Source organism: Drosophila tropicalis, unplaced genomic scaffold, assembly GCF_018151085.1.
Source record: "Drosophila tropicalis isolate 14030-0801.00 unplaced genomic scaffold, ASM1815108v1 contig_979, whole genome shotgun sequence".
NCBI classification, from domain to species: Eukaryota; Metazoa; Arthropoda; class Insecta; order Diptera; family Drosophilidae; genus Drosophila; species Drosophila tropicalis.
Genome location: NW_027173482.1, coordinates 1,337,547 through 1,359,864, shown reverse-complemented (window position 1 = coordinate 1,359,864; position 22,318 = coordinate 1,337,547). Strand labels below are relative to the sequence as shown.

At 45.8% G+C, this 22,318-nt stretch overlaps 1 protein-coding gene across 1 annotated transcript; it reads right to left on the bottom strand.

Moving 5' to 3' along the window:
* Positions 1 to 4,816: 4,816 nt before the first annotated feature.
* On the bottom strand, positions 4,817 to 10,309 carry LOC137586342 (uncharacterized). The gene is made up of 3 exons (XM_068302347.1): positions 9,526 to 10,309; positions 6,157 to 9,309; positions 4,817 to 6,105 (listed from the first exon to the last, which is right to left on the bottom strand). Exons 1-3 carry the CDS (start codon positions 10,307 to 10,309, stop codon positions 4,817 to 4,819), a joined length of 5,226 nt encoding a protein of 1,741 aa, XP_068158448.1.
* Between the last annotated feature and the right edge of the window lie 12,009 nt (positions 10,310 to 22,318).

Below are 22,318 nucleotides of genomic sequence, written 5' to 3'. Positions count from 1 at the left end.
TGGAAAGAAATTTGATTATTTTATACGGGCCTTTACACTTAGGCACCAGTTTTGGGTTAAATCCTTCGTTGGCATCGGACAACATATGTTGCCTGAGCATGACGATGCTCCCGATGCTAGGACGCCAGTCCTGTCGTCTTAGATCGTAGTATTTCTTCTGATCCTGGGAGGTATTGCGTTGGCTTCCATGTACCATGGTGGATGATTCCTTTGGCTTCAAATCCTCCTCACGAACCTCAGTCTCTACCGAAGCTAATCGGGTGTCCACCTTAGTTGCTGGCTCCTTTTCTTCACCAGGCTGGCGGAATGGGTTCTTAAGGACAGCGCCAGGTGCTGGAGGCGGCCAGACTGAGCCCGACTGACATACTAGTTTGCTGCTATGTTGAAAGCCGGAAGTATCCTTGGGCGTAGCGGGCGTTTCTGCAGGACCCAGTCATTAGACCGGGTGTGGTCTTCCGACACTAGCGATGGCTGAATTATAGACTTGACGGGACTGTGGGGCTTATCGAAAGGGGGAAACTGTAACAGATAACCTCCACAACGTATAGAAGTTCCTATGTTCCGAAGGAAATCTATTCCATCATCGATGGCATCGCTAACAATGTCATATGTACGGTCTGTGCCCTGAGACCGATGCTTGTCCTGAGAGAACTTGTGATCGCTGCACGAGTATTATCAGCAAGGTTAATATTAGTATGAATGTCTCGCAGGAGGCGAAGTGCTGAAGAGCCACTTCAAGGTAGCTACCATTGGTTTTCTATTGACGAAGACACGCAGTTGGATGGGGCCTTTCCTTAGGAGGAGGGGGTTACTGGGCTGGGGTCCTGGTCTGGTCCCTCCGTCTGGCCCAGATTGAGATGGAGGTTTGGTCCGTTTCCCGAACGACGGCAACATTCGATGGTACGTACCCCGCATTGCCAACAGAACAACACACGGGGCTTCGTACATTCTCGTGCGATGTGACCAGCTTCCGCACATTTGCGGCAAGCTGTGCCGGTATCCACGGGTGCTTCGAAGAGTTGACATATAGCAGTCCCGTTTACGCTGGAAGTTATATGATCAAAGGGCTTATTCTGAACGGCGTTGCTCCTTTTCCACGAATCGTCTCATAATTTACCACCAACTTGGTTAAGTCGGGTAACGTTTGGAAATCATTTCGTCGGGTATACAGCTTGTAGTAATAGATTTTCGTAGATCCTGTCGAGTTCCTGTAACGTCGAGTAATGAGCTTTCTTCATCATTAATCGAAGGTCTACTAGATACTCCTTGTATGGTTCCTGATGGCGTTGTTTTCGAGCACGTATGCTATCCTCTAGTTTCTCAAAATAGAGTGGGGGTAGAAAGAACTCTAAAAATTCGGACTTGAAATCGACCCATGTCATCTCCGGATACCCGCTGGTTTGCCACCAGCTTTCGGCCCTTCCGGTCAATAAGATGGCCATCATCGGAGGCAGTGTCTTCAAGCTCAAACGGTACGTCGCGGCTCGAGTCTCTATTTGCTCTATGAAATAGATAGGATCGGTAGATCCGCTAAAGGCGATTCCCCATTTAGTTATACGTTCCGCGATCGAGGCATAGCTCCCAGTGGTACGGCCTACCATAGACTCATGGACTCGATTCCGCTCACTGGGTTCGATGTTGATCCTTGAGCCAAGCATACCGAAAGGTGTCGGAGAACCGGAGCGCGAACCAGAATGCGATTCAGAACGATAGTTAGTGTCTTGTGGCACCGGTAGTTGAAAAACAATTCCTTCGGGAGTAGGCGACGTTGCTCTAGACTGTGGTTTTACATCTAATTTCTTGTTCCCGGCACTAAATTGGGCTTCGATTTCGGCAAGTCGACTCAATACCTCAGGATGATGATCCTCCCTTGAAGCGAACTCGCGGAAACGATTTCTTAGGTCCTCCACTATTCCACCGGTGACTTCCAACTCGGCTTTGCGACGATGGTTTATCCAATGAACGCCCATTGCTAGTATATTAGTAAGGACTCGGGGTCGTAATATAAGCGATAAGCAGCCAAAGGATATCGGAGTTCGCCCAGTAGGCTACGCGGTACTATGTAAAGATGGCTACGGTAAACCGATAGACTATGATATGGATGTGCAAGTTGACCAATGCGTATATATATTTTATTTAATTTTTAATAAATTTTGCAGGGGAGGGGTCAGAAAATATAAAAATATATATGTTTGTTCAAAGAGAAGTAAGTAACGGTGACGCGTAAACAAGAATTATCGCCGCTGGGGAAACTTACGAGGTGGTTTTCGGCTGAAATATTTTGAATAAAATCTTTGCAATGGTTCGAATATATAAGAAAGATCTTGCCTGTTGATAGAATTAGATGCAGTTTGTTTATTTGAATTGGGAAAAACCTTGAATATAAAATATACTCCGATTAATGTTTAGAATATCCTTGGGAAAGTAATGGTCCTTGCTGCCGAATTTCCGATGTCCTTTGCATTAATCTCCTTTGGTGCCGAGGTATCCTTGAAGTTTAGTTCACCTTAGCGGTGAATGTCCTTGTCCTAGTAATGACCTTGACTCGCTCCATCTGCTTCTGATAACTTTAGCTCTTTTTCGTCTCTCTTGTAAAAGTTTTAATAAAACTAATTTCTATATGCGACTCTGTCGATGGCTCCGTTGATGACCCTATTGCTAGCTATGTCGGTAACTCAGTAGCTGAATCCATTAATAATTCTCTCCGAAATATACTGTCAACTGAAATGAGATTATTAATCCTGTCGAAAACTCTGTTAATGACTCTGCTGATAATTCTGTAGAAACCCTGCCGGAGACTCTGCCGATATTCTTACTTAGCATGACCTGGCTTTGCGCGTGTTATATATATATTTTTTATTATTATTTTTTTTTTTTAACTGATTTTCAGGTGTGACTCTGTCGATGGCTCCGTTGATGACTCTATCGTTAGCTCCGTCGGTAACTCAGTAGCTGACTTCATTAATAATTCTCTCCGAACTATTCTGTTGAGGATACTATTAATCCTGTCGAAAACTCTGTTGATGACTCTGCTGATAATTCTGTCGAAACCCTGTCAGAGACTCTGCCGATTTTCTCACCTAACGTAAGCGTCACACACTGACACTTTCAGGCTAATCTCTACAATTCGTATCGTGAGCGCACACATACACGAGAGTCAGCGACGCTCATACACACTCACACGATCGGATGCGGCATCACACATGTGAGAGCCAATGCACACGAGCATCATCGTTTTTTTTTTTTCACACTCACACGTACTTTGAAAACTATTTTCTTTTTTTTTTTGCACAATAAAAAAAACACACTAACACGAAACCCAACGCGCGACTGTAATTGCGAATCAGTGTGAATGAAGGAATGACAAAAAAAACGGTTGAATCAAAGCTGTGTGTAAGAGAGAGAGAGAAATAGCAAGAGAATGCTCGTAACTCACACACACGCACTGAATCAAACAGTGAACTGTCTACTCTCATTCTTACAGGCCGCTCGCGTGTCCCTGTCTCTTTCTCGCATGTAACTGTCGCTTGCAAAGAAAACTAAAAACGCGTGGCACATCGACAACGTATATGCGACCTTTAAATACCCTAACCACAAACATACAAATATATATATATATAAAAAAATGTTTGCTTATGCGTTGACTCCGATGTATATATATATTAATGAATATGCATATATATATATATACATATACATGTATATATATATATATATATATATCTATAATATATATATATATATAATATATATATATATCTATAAATGTGCATACATATATATATATAATTTAACATTTCCCTCATAATACTCATCAAGGTCCCTGCTCGGGCGCCATCTGTAAGAAAGCTCTGGCTGGGGTACAGTTCTCAGTCCCAGAGTCCCGTCTACAGAACACTTATTTGATCTAGAGACCTTGATGAGTATTAGGATATGAGAGTGAGACCACATGAAGGGGAGGAAAGGGAAGGGAAAGGGGTAGGAGGAGAGTCCAAGAGGAGTAGCAACGACTAATCTTGTCTGATAAGCGAAGCCCGCTTGGCCAAGATCCGTTGCCTCTTGGACTGGAAAAGGGAAGCCTGAAAGGAAATGTTAGTGGGGTCATTAGAGAGGGATGGTGAAGAGGAACTGCAACGACTGATCTCGCCTGCCAAGCGAAGCCCGCTTGGCCAAGATCCGTTGTCTCTTCACCTTGAGTGACTGAGCCTGGAGATCAGCGACTGACTTCGTCTGCAGGAGAATAACTCATCCTGCCGAAGTAGACGAAGGGTAGACATAAATTTGGCCACAAATAAAGAAATAATGCTGGGTGTGTTAAACGATAATAATATATAGAGTTTATTGTTAATTAGCTAATTCTAAACATCTTTTGTAATTTGGGGTCCTACCGCACTCAAGATAAACAAAGAGGATCTAAGGACATGGGCTCACCTGCTAATCCTGGTATTTCACTTGATGGTTGCCTATGGTTCTATGTCCTTTGTTGAGTTTGGCGCTAAGGTTCGATGTTTTAGCGGGCCCACAAGAAACACTTCACTTTTCACGTGATACTTCATTTATTTCTTCCACGTGTTTTCTTATGCTAATGATAGGCTAAGTGGGTGTGTGTATGGTGAGCGAGCGAGTCGGTAGTTGAGCCGCTATAAATTAATCGCCCTTACTCGCGGTTGTAACCAAACTGTTCTGTCCGCCGCTTAGTAACAAGCATAGAACCTAACATGTAAGCTTAAAGCGCAAGATGCAACGGTTAATTTCCCAGCACGTAGGCTGGCGCTTAAGTATAAGTATGAAAATGAAAGAGAATGAGTGATATGGGTTAACCCATTGGTGGCTGCGTCGGGTCTGCTGGGCAGTTAGTGGATTTCGGCGGCAACATTCCCCCCCCAGTAAAGCTGCTCTCTTCATGGGGTTGCTTTGCTCCATTACAGCCGACGTCTAATACAGCTACTTTAGCCACGGGCCGTTGAAGAGTCCCATTGGCGGTTCTGATGATCACTCGACGCACCTGGTTGTCTCTGGCCAGGATTGTTTGCTCGACTATACCTTTTGGCCATCTATTTCGGGGCAGAGTCTCGTCCAATATTACAACGACGTCTCCAGCTGCTATTGGTGGTCTCTTCGTAAACCATTTTCCTCGCCTGGCTAAATCTGGAACGTATTCGCGTACCCATCGTCGCCAGAATTGATCGGCGAATTCTTGAACAGCTCGCCACATGTGCTGTACGGTGTGTGTGGTTTTGAAGACTGGTTTATAGCCGCTTGCTGATCCTAGTAGTAGATGGTTAGGGGTGATAGCCTCGTCGTCTTTGCTGTCCAGAGAGACAAAAGTAAGGGGTCTGGAGTTTAGGATAAATTCCACTTCCCATAGTGCACTTTGTAGGCCTTCACTGGTGAATTTTCTCGCTGGGCAGATTGCGTAGAGTACGGTCTTGACGGAACGAACAAGTCGCTCCCATGCTCCCCCCATATGAGGAGCGGCTGGTGGATTAAATTTCCATTTGATGTCATCGAACGCCGGTTGCACGGCGTTGAAGTTGATCGTCTGCGCTTTGTCACAGATAATCTTTTCGGCAGCTTTGAAGTTAGTGCCATTGTCGCTGTAAATTTCTCTTGGGGTCCCGCGCCGATTGATGAAGTTTCGGATGCACATTATGCACGATGCAGTGTCCAGAGAGCACGCCAGTTCTATATGCACCGCCCGTATGGTTAGGCAGGTGAAAATAACTCCCCATCTTTTTTCGCTTCGCCGTCCTACAGCGACCAAGAAGGGCCCGAAGTAGTCGATACCGACGTAAGTGAAGGGACGTTGGTAGGCAGCCAGCCTGGCAATGGGCAAGGGAGCCATTTGCGGTGGATCAGGCATGGCGCTCTCATTTTTACAGCGTTGGCAAGACTTCCGCATGCCTTTGTATAAGACTCGTAGGCGTGGTATGTAAAACATGCCGCGAATCCTGTTAATACACGTCTCATGGGATGTGTGGTGCATTTCCTGATGATACCAGTTCACTATGAGCCGAGTAATGTGGTGCCCATATGGGAGCAGTATTTGGTTTTGGCCGTTTAGGTTTTCTGCTCGCCCTCGGGTACGTAGGAGCTGGTTTTCGTCTAGGAAGATATTCAAACATATGAGTTTAGAATTTGTTTTTAAAGGTTTACCTCTCGTTAAGTTGCGAATTTCTGGGTTGAATTCAGATGACTGCGCATGCCGCAGTAGGAGTGTGCGTGCCTGCTGAATCATCTCGTAAGACACCTCTGTAGGTGGCGATGCCTTTGCTTGTTTTGCTTTCAGTTTCTCAATATAGAGAATAAAACGCGCTAAAGCTCGATATAGCCTGCGCCAGTCGGAAAAATATTCCGCGTTAAGTTTTAGCTCCATCGGCGCATTGTCGATGAAGAGTATGTTGTGCCTGACTTCAGCATTGTTTGGTGGCCCCAAATCATCGCATTTTGGCCACTCGTGTTGATCCTGCAGCAAATAGTCTGGACCGTGTAGCCAAGTTTCATGTTTATTGGCGTTGTGTGTTTTAGTAGCAAGATGTGCAGGGTTAAGGTTGGTTGGAACCCAGTTCCATTGGCTAACGTTTGTGAATTCCAGTATTTCGCCAACGCGGTGCATGACGAATTGCTGAAACTTTCGTGGATCCATACGAAGCCATTTGAGAACAGTCTTTGAGTCGGACCAATAACAACTCGAATTAATTGACAAACTTGGATTTCGTTGGATTCGGTTACTCAGCTTTGCTCCGATCACTGCGGCCTGCAGTTCCATCCTTGGTATAGATAGTGGACTCAACGGTGCCACTTTCGCCTTGGAGGCCACGAAGCTGAGGTAGGTTCTTTTCCCCTGGCGTATCCGAAGGTAGCAGACTGCTGCGTATGCCAATTCGCTGGCGTCAACGAACGTGTGTAACTGGACATCATGGACTTGATCGCTGCTGTCGAAGTAACATCTCGGGATGGTCAATCCGGCGATTGTTGTAAGGATCCGTTTCCATCGTATCCATTTGGGCAACAATGCGTCGGGCAAACCAATGTCCCAGCCAATGCCGCTTCTCCAGACTTCTTGCAGTAGGATTTTGAGCTCTATTGTAAAGCATGAGATGAAGCCGAGTGGGTCGTACATTGACATAAGTACTTGCAAGAGCTCGCGTTTGGTTGGTGTTTTGTCGCTGTCCAAAACGTTGCGCTTCAACCTGGCGAACTTGCAGATGAATGTGAATACGTCGGAGTTCGGCACCCAGTATAAGCCGAGTACCTTTTCCGTGGCGGTAATTTCGACAGCTTCGGGGAGCAGCGAAGCGCTCTTTAGTATTCGAAGGACCTCCTTTGAGTTCGAAGACCAATTGCGTATGTGGAAACCACCTGCTGCATGGATATCTCTGACTTGAGTTGCGATGTTTCCGACCTCCACGTAGTCGTCGCCACTGTATATAAAATCATCCACGTAGTGGTAGTCCTTCACGGCTTGTGCTGCTTGAGGGTACTGTTGGCAGAATCGATCTGCATTTTTGTCGCGAATAAAGTGTGCAATGCAGGGTGCGCAATTGATTCCGAAAGTAAGCGCTTCCATAACATAGACGTTAGGCTCTTGCCTCTCGGATTTGCTGTCGAACCACAGAAACCTTTGCGCATGGGTGTCTGCTGGTTTCACTCGGATCTGGTGGAACATCTCGGCAATATCGCCACAGATCGCCACTCGTCCCACTCGGAATGAGAGCAAGAGGTCAAACAGGGAGTTGAGGAGATCTGGGCCACTCCAGATGTAGTCATTCAGGGCCTTGCCGCCAGATTGGGCGGCTGCGTCCCATACAAGCCGGACCTTCTCTGGTTTATTTGGATTTTTAGTTATGAAGGTTGGTAGATACCATGTCCGTCTGTTTGGTGCAGCTATTTCCTCCGGCGTCAGCATGCGAGCATAGCCCTTTTCGACGAGGTTCTCGATTTGTTTGGTGATTTGCTCCTTCAACTGTGGTTGTCGGGAAAATTGCTTTTGTAGGCATTTAAGCCGTTTTAGTGCGTTTGCGTAGCTATCGGGTAATGAAACTTCAGGGTCTTTCCACATTAGGCCGACCTCGTACCTGCCATTCTTAAGGGAGGTAGTAGATTCAAGTCTGGTTAAAGCTTGAGTTTCTTCTGGTGATGATAGCGGTTTTGCTGTGGTAGCGTCTAATGAGAACGCTTGTTTGATGATCTCATGTAGCTTAGCGTCTGCGTCCCTGCATCCACACATGTGAACGCTCACATTAGCTCTAGTAGCCCTTGATCGCGTGGAGCTTTGTAGTGCCCATCCCAGTCGCGTCTTTGACGCTATTGGTTGGTGCCATGCCCCCTCTTTGATTTTAAGGGGTACGGCGAGGTTCCAGTTATTTGTGCCGATTAGGATGCTTGGGCGTGCGTTGGTGTATGATGCTATCGGTAGTCCCGCTAGGTGGGGGAATTCTTTGGCGAGAGCCCTTATGTCGATAGACTGTACAGGTAGATCCAGGGTATCTACACTGTGAACCTCTTCCAAGTAGAATTGATTGCCATTATGTGGATTGGCAACCGTAAGCGTGACACGTTCCGATGCATTTTCTTCGCGTGTTGTATCGTTGGTCCATTTTAGGCACAGTGGATCTGGAACGCCTTTTAAGCCGAGCTGCTTAAAGACCTTGTTGTCGATGAGCGTTAGTGCCGATCCCTCATCTAGAAATGCAAAAGTGTTAGTGACTTTCGTTTTATTGATGATTTGTATTGGAATGACACGGAAATATGTAGAGCCAGACTCTCTGGATCGCTGGGTGTGCTTGCCCTCCGGCGTATGCACGTTGGTGACCATAGCTGGCCTGTTTGGGCTGCTGGATTTCGCAGCCTCTGGTATTGGCTGCATCTCGTGGATCAATGGGTGATGTTTGCTTCGGCAGCCTCGTATGCCGCAAACCTTCTCACGTTGGCACTTTTGGTGATGACGGTTTAGGCATTGTTGGCAGAGCTTGTGATTTTTCAGAAAAGAAATCTTTTGTTGATGTGGCGTGGCTTTGAACGATGGGCAGCTGTGTATTTTGTGCCCAGGTTCGTTACATACGACGCACGTAATTTCCTTGACCTGCTCTTCAGGTGCCTCTGTGTGATGATTTAGGCTTCCGCTCTTCTTATGGTAAAGCGGTGATGTTACCTGGCTTGCTGCTTCAGCTATGTCGTAGATCCATTTGCTAAAAGATTCCATTGATGGTATCTTAGTGTCTTTGGGAAACATTGCCCACTGCAGCTTCAGTTGTGTGGGGAGTTTCTCTAGTAGCTGTTGTACGAGCATTGGGTTCTGCATGTAACCTGTGAGTCCACATGCTTCCATCGTTGAGTAGATGTTTCGTACACACAGTGCGTATTCGATAAGTGGTTCAAGCTTATCTTTTATTGCGGGTAGTTGCCGCGTTTTTTCCAGTAAGTTGTGCAAAATATGCTCTGGCCGACCGAAACACATACGTAATGTTTGTATGATTTCAGGGACCATTGCGGGTAAAAGGAGTTTGGATTGAACTAACTCACGTGCTTTTCCCTTTAGGCTAGCTTGCAGCCGCATAAGATTTTCTGCATTCGTATACCCAGCGATTTCCGTACTTGTCTGAAAACTACTGTAGAATAGAGGCCAGTTCTGAGGATTGCCATCAAATGTTGGAAGCTCTTTCGGTATCGCTTGACGGGCTGCAAGTTGTGCCGCGCTTGGCATTGCTGTGTTTAGGTCTACGTCCATTCGCACTTTATTTTCTGGATAGTACGATGCAGCCCTGTTTTGAGTATTCGTAAAATTCCAGGGTGCCATCGGCGTAGCACTTAGGTGCGGTTGTTCGCGTGTCGTAGCACGCGTGTTGTTTGAGGTTAGGAACGGCAGCTGCGGTGCCTCGTGATCGTAATGCCACGTGTCACGCACAGCTGAGTGTGTGACTATCGCTTTTTGTTTGGCAGAAGTAAAAATAGGAACAGCTGTCCTAGCTGTGTCCTGGAATATTTTTGGAGGGCATAGTCCAAAGTCCCGATCCGGTTCTTGTAGCGGCCCCGTTGGTTTTGCTGGTGACGAAGTAGCCTGAGGTTCGCCTGCTCGTTTGGTATTTCCGAGGTTCTGCAATGCGTTGCTCAATATGGTTGTGATGACTTCCGTTGACACGTTGACGCAGTCGCAGTTCCAGCTGTTCTCAGATTTTTCGTCTATTACTCCAGCGCAGTCGAAATGATACCAGGAACAGCATCGATTGCATTGCACCATGCGGTCACTGTCTTCCTGCATGCATTTCTTGCAATGATATATTCCACTTGATAAGTCTTTTGTTGCCATGGTTTACCAATGAGTTTATACTTTTAAGCGACGTTGATTAGTTACGTGACCTATGTACATATGTAGGTCGTAAACGGTTGACCGTTGAGGTTATGTATGTATCACAATTTAGTGTTTGGTTATGCAATCATCGAGGTTAACCTCTATATGATTTACTTGTAGAACCGTGGGTTGACCCGTCGAGTTGAGTTAAATAATTAACTTTTTCGGTTCCTTTAGTGGTTTACCACTGTTAGATTAATATATAGAATTAATCTGTAGAATTAACTTATGGAATTAATTCATGGCCTATAGTTTATAGAATTAATTATAGAATTAATTCCTGGCATAATTTATAGAATTAATTGTAGAATTAATTCCTGGCGTAATTTATAGAATTGTTGAGTTTGGCGCTAAGGTTCGATGTTTTAGCGGGCCCACAAGAAACACTTCACTTTTCACGTGATACTTCATTTATTTCTTCCACGTGTTTTCTTATGCTAATGATAGGCTAAGTGGGTGTGTGTATGGTGAGCGAGCGAGTCGGTAGTTGAGCCGCTATAAATTAATCGCCCTTACTCGCGGTTGTAACCAAACTGTTCTGTCCGCCGCTTAGTAACAAGCATAGAACCTAACATGTAAGCTTAAAGCGCAAGATGCAACGGTTAATTTCCCAGCACGTAGGCTGGCGCTTAAGTATAAGTATGAAAATGAAAGAGAATGAGTGATATGGGTTAACCCATTGGTGGCTGCGTCGGGTCTGCTGGGCAGTTAGTGGATTTCGGCGGCAACATCCTTGTTTTCTGCTGCTGGTTGCTCACTTTATTAACTTTGCACTCTCGTGGTCACTGGCGAAGTGATTTTCTCCTAATTCTAACTCTCTGTTCAAACCCACCCTTGCTCTGCCTACTTATGTCCAAACGGTGAAAACATACGATGCGTCTTGTGCTTTGGCACGCGTCACGATCTCCGTCCCTCTCTTTCACTTTCGATTTCTTTGCTTTTCCATTTGGCGTCGGCTCGCGGCGCAGCGACCGATGCTGAGAGATTGCCCACCCCGCGTCGCGTCGACGCCGCTGCCACGCCAAGTCGTTAGTCAGAAAGAGATAGATTTAGATCATGAGCATCATCTGTCGAAAAGAACTACAGTTAATTCCATGTTGGAACATTTAAAAATGCCCTCCATGGGCGTAACAAAAGATAACCAACAGAGGGGCCCTGCATAGGCGTAGTTTACTTAAATATATACATCAGAAGGGGAACGGTAATGGGGTGTCACGGTGTCCTTTCTTCGCGTGGACGAAATGGCCCATGATCCGTCCGTGCGGCTTCAGTTGGATTCTGAAAAACCGGTGGTACGCTCACACCAAGAAGCAATGGTTCCGTCGTGAGCTCGGGCCGGCGCTCCTACTGGGTTGTTGGGTGATACCGATGTTGGGAGTGCGTGTCGATAGCCGAGGTCGGGCTTCCTCGTCGTTGGGGCCTGAGTCAGTCTCTTTCTGGCTGGTGACCATCGGGGGAACGCCTAGTGTCGACCAAGGGTTGACCGGTTCGTACTCGGACCGCGGAGCGGTGTCCAGTGTGAGACAAGTCCTGCCTGCGTGGATCCTCCGTAGGACAGGTGGAAGTATGACCACTGACATTATAACTGACCACTCCGTTCGTGTCGCGCCTAGCGTCGATGGTACGTAGTCCGATTGTTTTCTCCTGACGATTGCTCCTCTAGAGGACCGGGGGCGACCACCTCCATGCGGCGAAGATGGATCGGGGTGTCGAGTTGGTTCATCTCCTGCTGTGCACCAGGTACGATGAGTACTACTACTCCTTGTTCCCTCTCACATATGGAGACATATTTGCCTCATAATCATAATTTTCTTTACTTGGTTGCGACATGCTGATAATAAGATATTTTAAAACTACCCTGTGCTCTGGGTTGCCCTAACGAGACCCTACGAGTGCGATTTACAAACATGCTACCATTAAAACTAACATACAATGTTTAGATAATTTACGCCGAGTATCAGCGCGAAGAGCCCTTCTTTAGGAGGGAGGGGGACGTTGGGCAGGCGCACACACCAACAAGTGGTCCACCTTGAAAAATCTTTAGTCGGTGGCTTTGTGCGGGCCGTGGGTACGAGATGTCACGAGGCCGATGTCTTCAGAAGGACTGAGTTCTGGGGTTTCCTTGTCATCACTATTGAAGGCCTTCAAGTCAGCTAGGCTTGCGGTACGTCGCTCAAGCCAGTGGGCTTCTTGTAGTCTAACGACATTGCTGGAAAGAAACTTGATTATTTTATACGGGCCTTTACACTTAGGCGCCAGTTTTGGGTTAAATCCTTCGTTGGCATCGGACAACATATGTTGCCTGAGCATGACGACGCTCCCGATGCCAGGACGCCAGTCCTGTCGTCTTAGATCGTAGTGTTTCTTCTGATCCTCGGAGGTATTGCGTTGGCTCTCATGTACCATGGTGGATGATTCCTTTGGCTTCAAATCCTCCTCACGAACCTCGGTTTATACCGAAGCTAATCGGGTGTCCACCTTAGTTACTGGCTCCTTTTCTTCACCAGGCTGGCGGAATGGGTTCTTAAGGACAGCGCCAGGTGCTGGAGGCGGCCAGACTGAGCCCGACTGACATACTAGTTTGCTGCTATGTTGAAAGCCGGAAGTATCCTTGGGCGTAGCGGGCGTTTCTGCAGGACCCAGTCATTAGACCGGGTGTGGTCTTCCGACACTAGCGATGGCTGAATTATAGACTTGACGGGACTGTGGGGCTTATCGAAAGGGGGAAACTGTAACAGATAACCTCCACAACGTATAGAAGTTCCTATGTTCCGAAGGAAATCTATTCCATCATCGATGGCATCGCTAACAATGTCATATGTACGGTCTGTGCCCTGAGACCGATGCTTGTCCTGAGAGAACTTGTGATCGCTGCACGAGTATTATCAGCAAGGTTAATATTAGTATGAATGTCTCGCAGGAGGCGAAGTGCTGAAGAGCCACTTCAAGGTAGCTACCATTGGTTTTCTATTGACGAAGACACGCAGTTGGATGGGGCCTTTCCTTAGGAGGAGGGGGTTACTGGGCTGGGGTCCTGGTCTGGTCCCTCCGTCTGGCCCAGATTGAGATGGAGGTTTGGTCCGTTTCCCGAATGACGGCAACATTCGATGGTACGTACCCCGCATTGCCAACAGAACAACACACGGGGCTTCGTACATTCTCGTGCGATGTGACCAGCTTCCGCACATTTGCGGCAAGCTGTGCCGGTATCCACGGGTGCTTCGAAGAGTTGACATATAGCAGTCCCGTTTACGCTGGAAGTTATATGATCAAAGGGCTTATTTTGAACGGCGTTGCTCCTTTTCCACGAATCGTCTCATAATTTACCACCAACTTGGTTAAGTCGGGTAACGTTTGGAAATCATTTCGTCGGGTATACAGCTTGTAGTAATAGATTTTCGTAGATCCTGTCGAGTTCCTGTAACGTCGAGTAATGAGCTCTCTTCATCATTAATCGAAGGTCTACTAGATACTCCTTGTATGGTTCCTGATGGCGTTGTTTTCGAGCACGTATGCTATCCTCTAGTTTCTCAAAATAGAGTGGGGGTAGAAAGAACTCTAAAAATTCGGACTTGAAATCGACCCATGTCATCTCCGGATACCCGCTGGTTTGCCACCAGCTTTCGGCCCTTCCGGTCAATAAGATGGCCATCATCGGAGGCAGTGTCTTCAAGCTCAAACGGTACGTCGCGGCTCGAGTCTCTATTTGCTCTATGAAATAGATAGGATCGGTAGATCCGCTAAAGGCGATTCCCCATTTAGTTATACGTTCCGCGATCGAGGCATAGCTCCCAGTGGTACGGCCTACCATAGACTCATGGACTCGATTCCGCTCACTGGGTTCGATGTTGATCCTTGAGCCAAGCATACCGAAAGGTGTCGGAGAACCGGAGCGCGAACCAGAATGCGATTCAGAACGATAGTTAGTGTCTTGTGGCACAGGTAGTTGAAAAACAATTCCTTCGGGAGTAGGCGACGTTGCTCTAGACTGTGGTTTTACGTCTAATTTCTTGTTCCCGGCACTAAATTGGGCTTCGATTTCGGCAAGTCGACTCAATACCTTTAGGATGATGATCCTCCCTTGAAGCGAACTCGCGGAAACGATTTCTTAGGTCCTCCACTATTCCACCGGTGTCTAATCCGAATTCGTCGCAAAGGACTTCCAACTCGGCTTTGCGACGATGGTTTATCCAATGAACGCCCATTGCTAGTATATTAGTAAGGACTCGGGGTCGTAATATAAGCGATAAGCAGCCAAAGGATATCGGAGTTCGCCCAGTAGGCTACGCGGTACTATGTAAAGATGGCTACGGTAAACCGATAGACTATGATATGGATGTGCAAGTTGACCAACGCGTATATATATTTTATTTAATTTTTAATAAATTTTGCAGGGGAGGGGTCAGAAAATATAAAAATATATATGTTTGTTCAAAGAGAAGTAAGTAACGGTGACGCGTAAATAAGAATTATCGCCGCTGGGGAAACTTACTAGGTGGTTTTCGGTTTAAATATTTTGAATAAAATCTTTGCAATGGTTCGAATATATAAGAAAGATCTTGCCTGTTGATAGAATTAGATGCAGTTTGTTTATTTGAATTGGGAAAAACCTTGAATATAAAATATACTCCGATTAATGTTTAGAATATCCTTGGGAAAGTAATGGTCCTTGCTGCCGAATTTCCGATGTCCTTTGCATTAATCTCCTTTGGTGCCGAGGTATCCTTGAAGTTTAGTTCACCTTAGCGGTGAATGTCCTTGTCCTAGTAATGACCTTGACTCGCTCTATCTGCTTCTGATAACTTTAGCTCTTTTTCGTCTCTCTTGTAAAAATTTTAATAAAACTAATTTCTATATGCGAATCTGTCGATGGCTCCGTTGATGACCCTATTGCTAGCTATGTCGGTAACTCAGTAGCTGAATCCATTAATAATTCTCTCCGAAATATACTGTTGATGAGATTATTAATCCTGTCGAAAACTCTGTTAATGACTCTGCTGATAATTCTGTAGAAACCCTGCCGGAGACTCTGCCGATATTCTTACTTAGCATGACCTGGCTTTGCGCGTGTTATATATATATTTTTTATTATTATTTTTTTTTTCACACTCACACGTACTTTGAAAACTATTTTCTTTTTTTTTTTGCACATAAAAAAAACACTAACACGAAACCCAACGCGCGACTGTACTTGCGAATCAGTGTGAATGAAGGAATGACAAAAAAAACGGTTGAATCAAAGCTGTGTGTAAGAGAGAGAGAGAAATAGCAAGAGAATGCTCGTAACTCACACACACGCACTGAATCAAACAGTGAACTGTCTACTCTCATTCTTACTGGCCGCTCGCGTGTCGCTGTCTCTTACTCGCATGTAACTGTCGCTTGCAAAGAAAACTAAAAACGCGTGGCACATCGACAACGTATATGCGACTTTTAAATACCCTAACCACAAACATACAAATATATATATATATAAAAAAATGTTTGCTTATGCGTTGACTCCGATGTATATATATATTAATGAATATGCATATATATATATATACATATACATGTATATATATATATATATATATCTATAAATGTGCATACATATATATATATAATTTAACATTTCCCTCATAATACTCATCAAGGTCCCTGCTCGGGCGCCATCTGTAAGAAAGCTCTGGCTGGGGTACAGTTCTCAGTCCCAGAGTCCCGTCTACAGAACACTTATTTGATCTGGAGACCTTGATGAGTATTAGGATATGAGAGTGAGACCACATGAAGGGGAGGAAAGGGAAGGGAAAGGGGTAGGAGGAGAGTCCAAGAGGAGTAGCAACGACTAATCTTGTCTGATAAGCGAAGCCCGCTTGGCCAAGATCCGTTGCCTCTTGGACTGGAAAAGGGAAGCCTGAAAGGAAATGTTAGTGGGGTCATTAGAGAGGGATGGTGAAGAGGAACTGCAACGAGTGATCTCGCCTGCCAAGCGAAGCCCGCTTGGCCAAGATCCGTTGCCTCTTCACCTTGAGTGACTGAGCCTGGAGATCAGCGACTGACTTCGTCTGCAGGAGAATAACTCATCCTGCCGAAGTAGACGAAGGGTAGACATAAATTTGGCCACAAATAAAGAAATAATGCTGGGTGTGTTAAACGATAATAATATATAGAGTTTATTGTTAATTAGCTAATTCTAAACATCTTTTGTAATTTGGGGTCCTACCGCACTCAAGCTAAACAAAGAAGATCTAAGGACATGGGCTCACCTGCTAATCCTGGTATTTCACTTGATGGTTGCCTATGGTTCTATGTCCTTGTTTTCTGCTGCTGGTTGCTCACTTTATTAACTTTGCACTCTCGTGGTCACTGGCGAAGTGATTTTCTCCTAATTCTAACTCTCTGTTCAAACCCACCCTTGCTCTGCCTACTTATGTCCAAACGGTGAAAACATACGATGCGTCTTGTGCTTTGGCACGCGTCACGATCTCCGTCCCTCTCTTTCACTTTCGATTTCTTTTTGCATTTGGCGTCGGCTCGCGGCGCAGCGACCGATGCTGAGAGATTGCCCACTCCGCGACGCGTCGACGCCGCTGCCACGCCAAGTCGTTAGTCAGAAAGAGATAGATTTAGATCATGAGCATTGTCTGTCGAAAAGAACTACAGTTAATTCCATGTTGGAACATTTAAATATGCCCTCCATGGGCGTAACAAAAGATAACCAACAAAGGGGCCCTGCATAGGCGTAGTTTACTTAAATATATACATCAGAAGGGGAACGGTAATGGGGTGTCACGGTGTCCTTTTTTCGCGTGGACGAAATGGCCCATGATCCGTCCGTGCGGCTTCAGTTGGATTCTGAAAAACCGGTGGTACGCTCACACCAAGAAGCAATGGTTCCGTCGTGAGCTCGGGACGGCGCTCCTACTGGGTTGTTGGGTGATACCGATGTTGGGAGTGCGTGTCGATAGCCGAGGTCGGGCTTCCTCGTCGTTGGGGCCTGAGTCAGTCTCTTTCTGGCTGGTGACCATCGGGGGAACGCCTAGTGTCGACCAAGGGTTGACCGGTTCGTACTCGGACCGCGGAGCGGTGTCCAGTGTGAGACAAGTCCTGCCTGCGTGGATCCTCCGTAGGACAGGTGGAAGTATGACCACTGACATTATAACTGACCACTCCGTTCGTGTCGCGTCTAGCGTCGATGGTACGTAGTCCGATTGTTTTCTCCTGACGATTGCTCCTCTAGAGGACCGGGGGCGACCACCTCCATGCGGCGAAGATGGATCGGGGTGTCGGGTTGGTTCATCTCCTGCTGTGCACCAGGTACGATGAGTACTACTACTCCTTGTTCCCTCTCACATATGGAGACATATTTGCCTCATAATCATCATTTTCTTTACTTGGTTGCGACATGCTGATAATAAGATATTTTTAAACTACCCTGTGCTCTGGGTTGCCCTAACGAGACCCTACGAGTGCGATTTACAAACATGCTACCATTAAAACTAAGATACAATGTTTAGATAATTTACGACGAGTATCAGCGCGAAGAGCCCTTCTTTAGGAGGGAGGGGGACGTTGGGCAGGCGCACCCACCAACAAGTGGTCAACCTTGAAAAATCTTTAGTCGGTGGCTTTGTGCGGGCCGTGGGTACGAGGTGTCCCGAGGCCGATGTCTTCAGAAGGACTGAGTTCTGGGGTTTCCTTGTCATCACTATTGAAGGCCTTCAAGTCAGCTAGGCTTGCGGTACGTCGCTCAAGCCAGTGGGCTTCTTGTAGTCTAACGACATTGCTGGAAAGAAACTTGATTATTTTATACGGGCCTTTACACTTAGGCGCCAGTTTTGGGTTAAATCCTTCGTTGGCATCGGACAACATATGTTGCCTGAGCATGACGACGCTCCCGATGCCAGGACGCCAGTCCTGTCGTCTCAGATCGTAGTGTTTCTTCTGATCCTCGGACGTATTGCGTTGGCTCTCATGTACCATGGTGGATGATTCCTTTGGCTTCAAATCCTCCTCACGAACCTCGGTTTCTACCGAAGCTAATCGGGTGTCCACCTTAGTTGCTGGCTCCTTTTCTTCATCAGGCTGGCGGAATGGGTTCTTAAGGACAGCGCCAGGTGCTGGAGGCGGCCAGACTGAGCCCGACTGACATACTAGTTTGCTGCTATGTTGAAAGCCGGAAGTATCCTTGGGCGTAGCGGGCGTTTCTGCAGGACCCAGTCATTAGACCGGGTGTGGTCTTCCGATACTAGCGATGGCTGAATTATAGACTTGACGGGACTGTGGGGCTTATCGAAAGGGGGAAACTGTAACAGATAACCTCCACAACGTATAGAAGTTCCTATGTTCCGAAGGAAATCTATTCCATCATCGATGGCATCGCTAACAATGTCATATGTACGGTCTGTGCCCTGAGACCGATGCTTGTCCTGAGAGAACTTGTGATCGCTGCACGAGTATTATCAGCAAGGTTAATATTAGTATGAATGTCTCGCAGGAGGCGAAGTGCTGAAGAGCCACTTCAAGGTAGCTACCATTGGTTTTCTATTGACGAAGACACGCAGTTGGATGGGGCCTTTCCTTAGGAGGAGGGGGTTACTGGGCTGGGGTCCTGGTCTGGTCCCTCCGTCTGGCCCAGATTGAGATGGAGGTTTGGTCCGTTTCCCGAACGACGGCAACATTCGATGGTACGTACCCCGCATTGCCAACAGAACAACACACGGGGCTTCGTACATTCTCGTGCGATGTGACCAGCTTCCGCACATTTGCGGCAAGCTGTGCCGGTATCCACGGGTGCTTCGAAGAGTTGACATATAGCAGTCCCGTTTACGCTGGAAGTTATATGATCAAAGGGCTTATTTTGAACGGCGTTGCTCCTTTTCCACGAATCGTCTCATAATTTACCACCAACTTGGTTAAGTCGGGTAACGTTTGGAAATCATTTCGTCGGGTATACAGCTTGTAGTAATAGATTTTCGTAGATCCTATCGAGTTCCTGTAACGTCGAGTAATGAGCTCTCTTCATCATTAATCGAAGGTCTACTAGATACTCCTTGTATGGTTCCTGATGGCGTTGTTTTCGAGCACGTATGCTATCCTCTAGTTTCTCAAAATAGAGTGGGGGTAGAAAGAACTCTAAAAATTCGGACTTGAAATCGACCCATGTCATCTCCGGATACCCGCTGGTTTGCCACCAGCTTTCGGCCCTTCCGGTCAATAAGATGGCCATCATCGGAGGCAGTGTCTTCAAGCTCAAACGGTACGTCGCGGCTCGAGTCTCTATTTGCTCTATGAAATAGATAGGATCGGTAGATCCGCTAAAGGCGATTCCCCATTTAGTTATACGTTCCGCGATCGAGGCATAGCTCCCAGTGGTACGGCCTACCATAGACTCATGGACTCGATTCCGCTCACTGGGTTCGATGTTGATCCTTGAGCCAAGCATACCGAAAGGTGTCGGAGAACCGGAGCGCGAACCAGAATGCGATTCAGAACGATAGTTAGTGTCTTGTGGCACCGGTAGTTGAAAAACAATTCCTTCGGGAGTAGGCGACGTTGCTCTAGACTGTGGTTTTACATCTAATTTCTTGTTCCCGGCACTAAATTGGGCTTCGATTTCGGCAAGTCGACTCAATACCTTTAGGATGATGATCCTCCCTTGAAGCGAACTCGCGGAAACGATTTCTTAGGTCCTCCACTATTCCACCGGTGTCTAATGTGCAAGTTGACCAACGCGTATATATATTTTATTTAATTTTTAATAAATTTTGCAGGGGAGGGGTCAGAAAATATAAAAATATATATGTTTGTTCAAAGAGAAGTAAGTAACGGTGACGCGTAAATGAGAATTATCGCCGCTAGGGAAACTTTCGAGGTGGTTTTCGGTTTAAATATTTTGAATAAAATCTTTGCAATGGTTCGAATATATAAGAAAGATCTTGCCTGTTGATAGAATTAAATGCAGTTTGTTTATTTGAATTGGAAAAAACCTTGAATATAAAATATACTCCGATTAATGTTTAGAATATCCTTGGGAAAGTAATGGTCCTTGCTGCCGAATTTCCGATGTCCTTTGCATTAATCTCCTTTGGTGCCGAGGTATCCTTGAAGTTTAGTTCACCTTAGCGGTGAATGTCCTTGTCCTAGTAATGACCTTGACTCGCTCTATCTGCTTCTGATAACTTTAGCTCTTTTTCGTCTCTCTTGTAAAAGTTTTAATAAAACTAATTTCTATATGCGACTCTGTCGATGGCTCCGTTGATGACCCTATTGCTAGCTATGTCGGTAACTCAGTAGCTGACTCCATTAATAATTCTCTCCGAAATATACTGTTGATGAGATTATTAATCCTGTCGAAAACTCTGTTAATGACTCTGCTGATAATTCTGTAGAAACCCTGCCGGAGACTCTGCCGATATTCTTATTTAGCATGACCTGGCTTTGCGCCTGTTATATATATATTTTTTATTATTATTTTTTTTTTTTTTTAACTGATTTTCAGGTGTGACTCTGTCGATGGCTCCGTTGATGACTCTATCGTTAGCTCCGTCGGTAACTCAGTAGCTGACTTCATTAATAATTCTCTCCGAACTATGCTGTTGAGGATACTATTAATCCTGTCGAAAACTCTGTTGATGACTCTGCTGATAATTCTGTCGAAACCCTGTCAGAGACTCTGCCGATTTTCTCACCTAACGTAAGCGTCACACACTGACACTTTCAGGCTAATCTCTACAATTCGTATCGTGAGCGCACACATACACGAGAGTCAGCGACGCTCATACACACTCACACGATCGGATGCGGCATCACACATGTGAGAGCCAATGCACACGAGCATCATCGTTTTTTTTTCACACTCACACGTACTTTGAAAACTATTTTCTTTTTTTTTTTTTGCACAATAAAAAAAAAAACACTAACACGAAACCCAACGCGCGACTGTACTTGCGAATCAGTGTGAATAAAGGAATGACAAAAAAACGGTTGAATCAAAGCTGTGTGTAAGAGAGAGAGAGAGAGAAAAATAGCAAGAGAATGCTCGTAACTCACACACACGCACTGAATCAAACAGTGAACTGTCTACTCTCATTCTTACTGGCCGCTCGCGTGTCGCTGTCTCTTTCTCGCATGTAACTGTCGCTTGCAAAGAAAACTAAAAACGCGTGGCACATCGACAACGTATATGCGACCTTTAAATACCCTAACCACAAACATACAAATATATATATATATAAAAAATGTTTGCTTATGCGTTGACTCCGATGTATATATATATTAATGAATATGCATATATATATATATACATATACATGTATATATATATATATATATATCTATAAATGTGCATACATATATATATATAATTTAACATTTCCCTCATAATACTCATCAAGGTCCCTGCTCGGGCGCCATCTGTAAGAAAGCTCTGGCTGGGGTACAGTTCTCAGTCCCAGAGTCCCGTCTACAGAACACTTATTTGATCTGGAGACCTTGATGAGTATTAGGATATGAGAGTGAGACCACATGAAGGGGTGGAAAGGGAAGGGAAAGGGGTAGGAGGAGAGTCCAAGAGGAGTAGCAACGACTAATCTTGTCTGATAAGCGAAGCCCGCTTGGCCAAGATCCGTTGCCTCTTGGACTGGAAAAGGGAAGCCTGAAAGGAAATGTTAGTGGGGTCATTAGAGAGGGATGGTGAAGAGGAACTGCAACGACTGATCTCGCCTGCCAAGCGAAGCCCGCTTGGCCAAGATCCGTTGCCTCTTCACCTTGAGTGACTGAGCCTGGAGATCAGCGACTGACTTCGTCTGCAGGAGAATAACTCATCCTGCCGAAGTAGACGAAGGGTAGACATAAATTTGGCCACAAATAAAGAAATAATGCTGGGTGTGTTAAACGATAATAATATATAGAGTTTATTGTTAATTAGCTAATTCTAAACATCTTTTGTAATTTGGGGTCCTACCGCACTCAAGCTAAACAAAG

What these genes read in the sequence shown, in the direction of transcription:
- LOC137586342 (XM_068302347.1), bottom strand. Translation starts at nt 10,309, where the DNA reads ATGGCAACAAAAGACTTATCAAGTGGAATATATCATTGCAAGAAATGC. An exon ending in TAGCCTAAAGGGAAAAGCAC is followed by an intron (nt 9,310 to 9,525) that starts GTGAGTTAGTTC and finishes GTGGACTCACAG; the next exon opens with GTTACATGCAGAACCCAATG. An exon ending in AATTCGCAACTTAACGAGAG is followed by an intron (nt 6,106 to 6,156) that starts GTAAACCTTTAA and finishes ATATCTTCCTAG; the next exon opens with ACGAAAACCAGCTCCTACGT.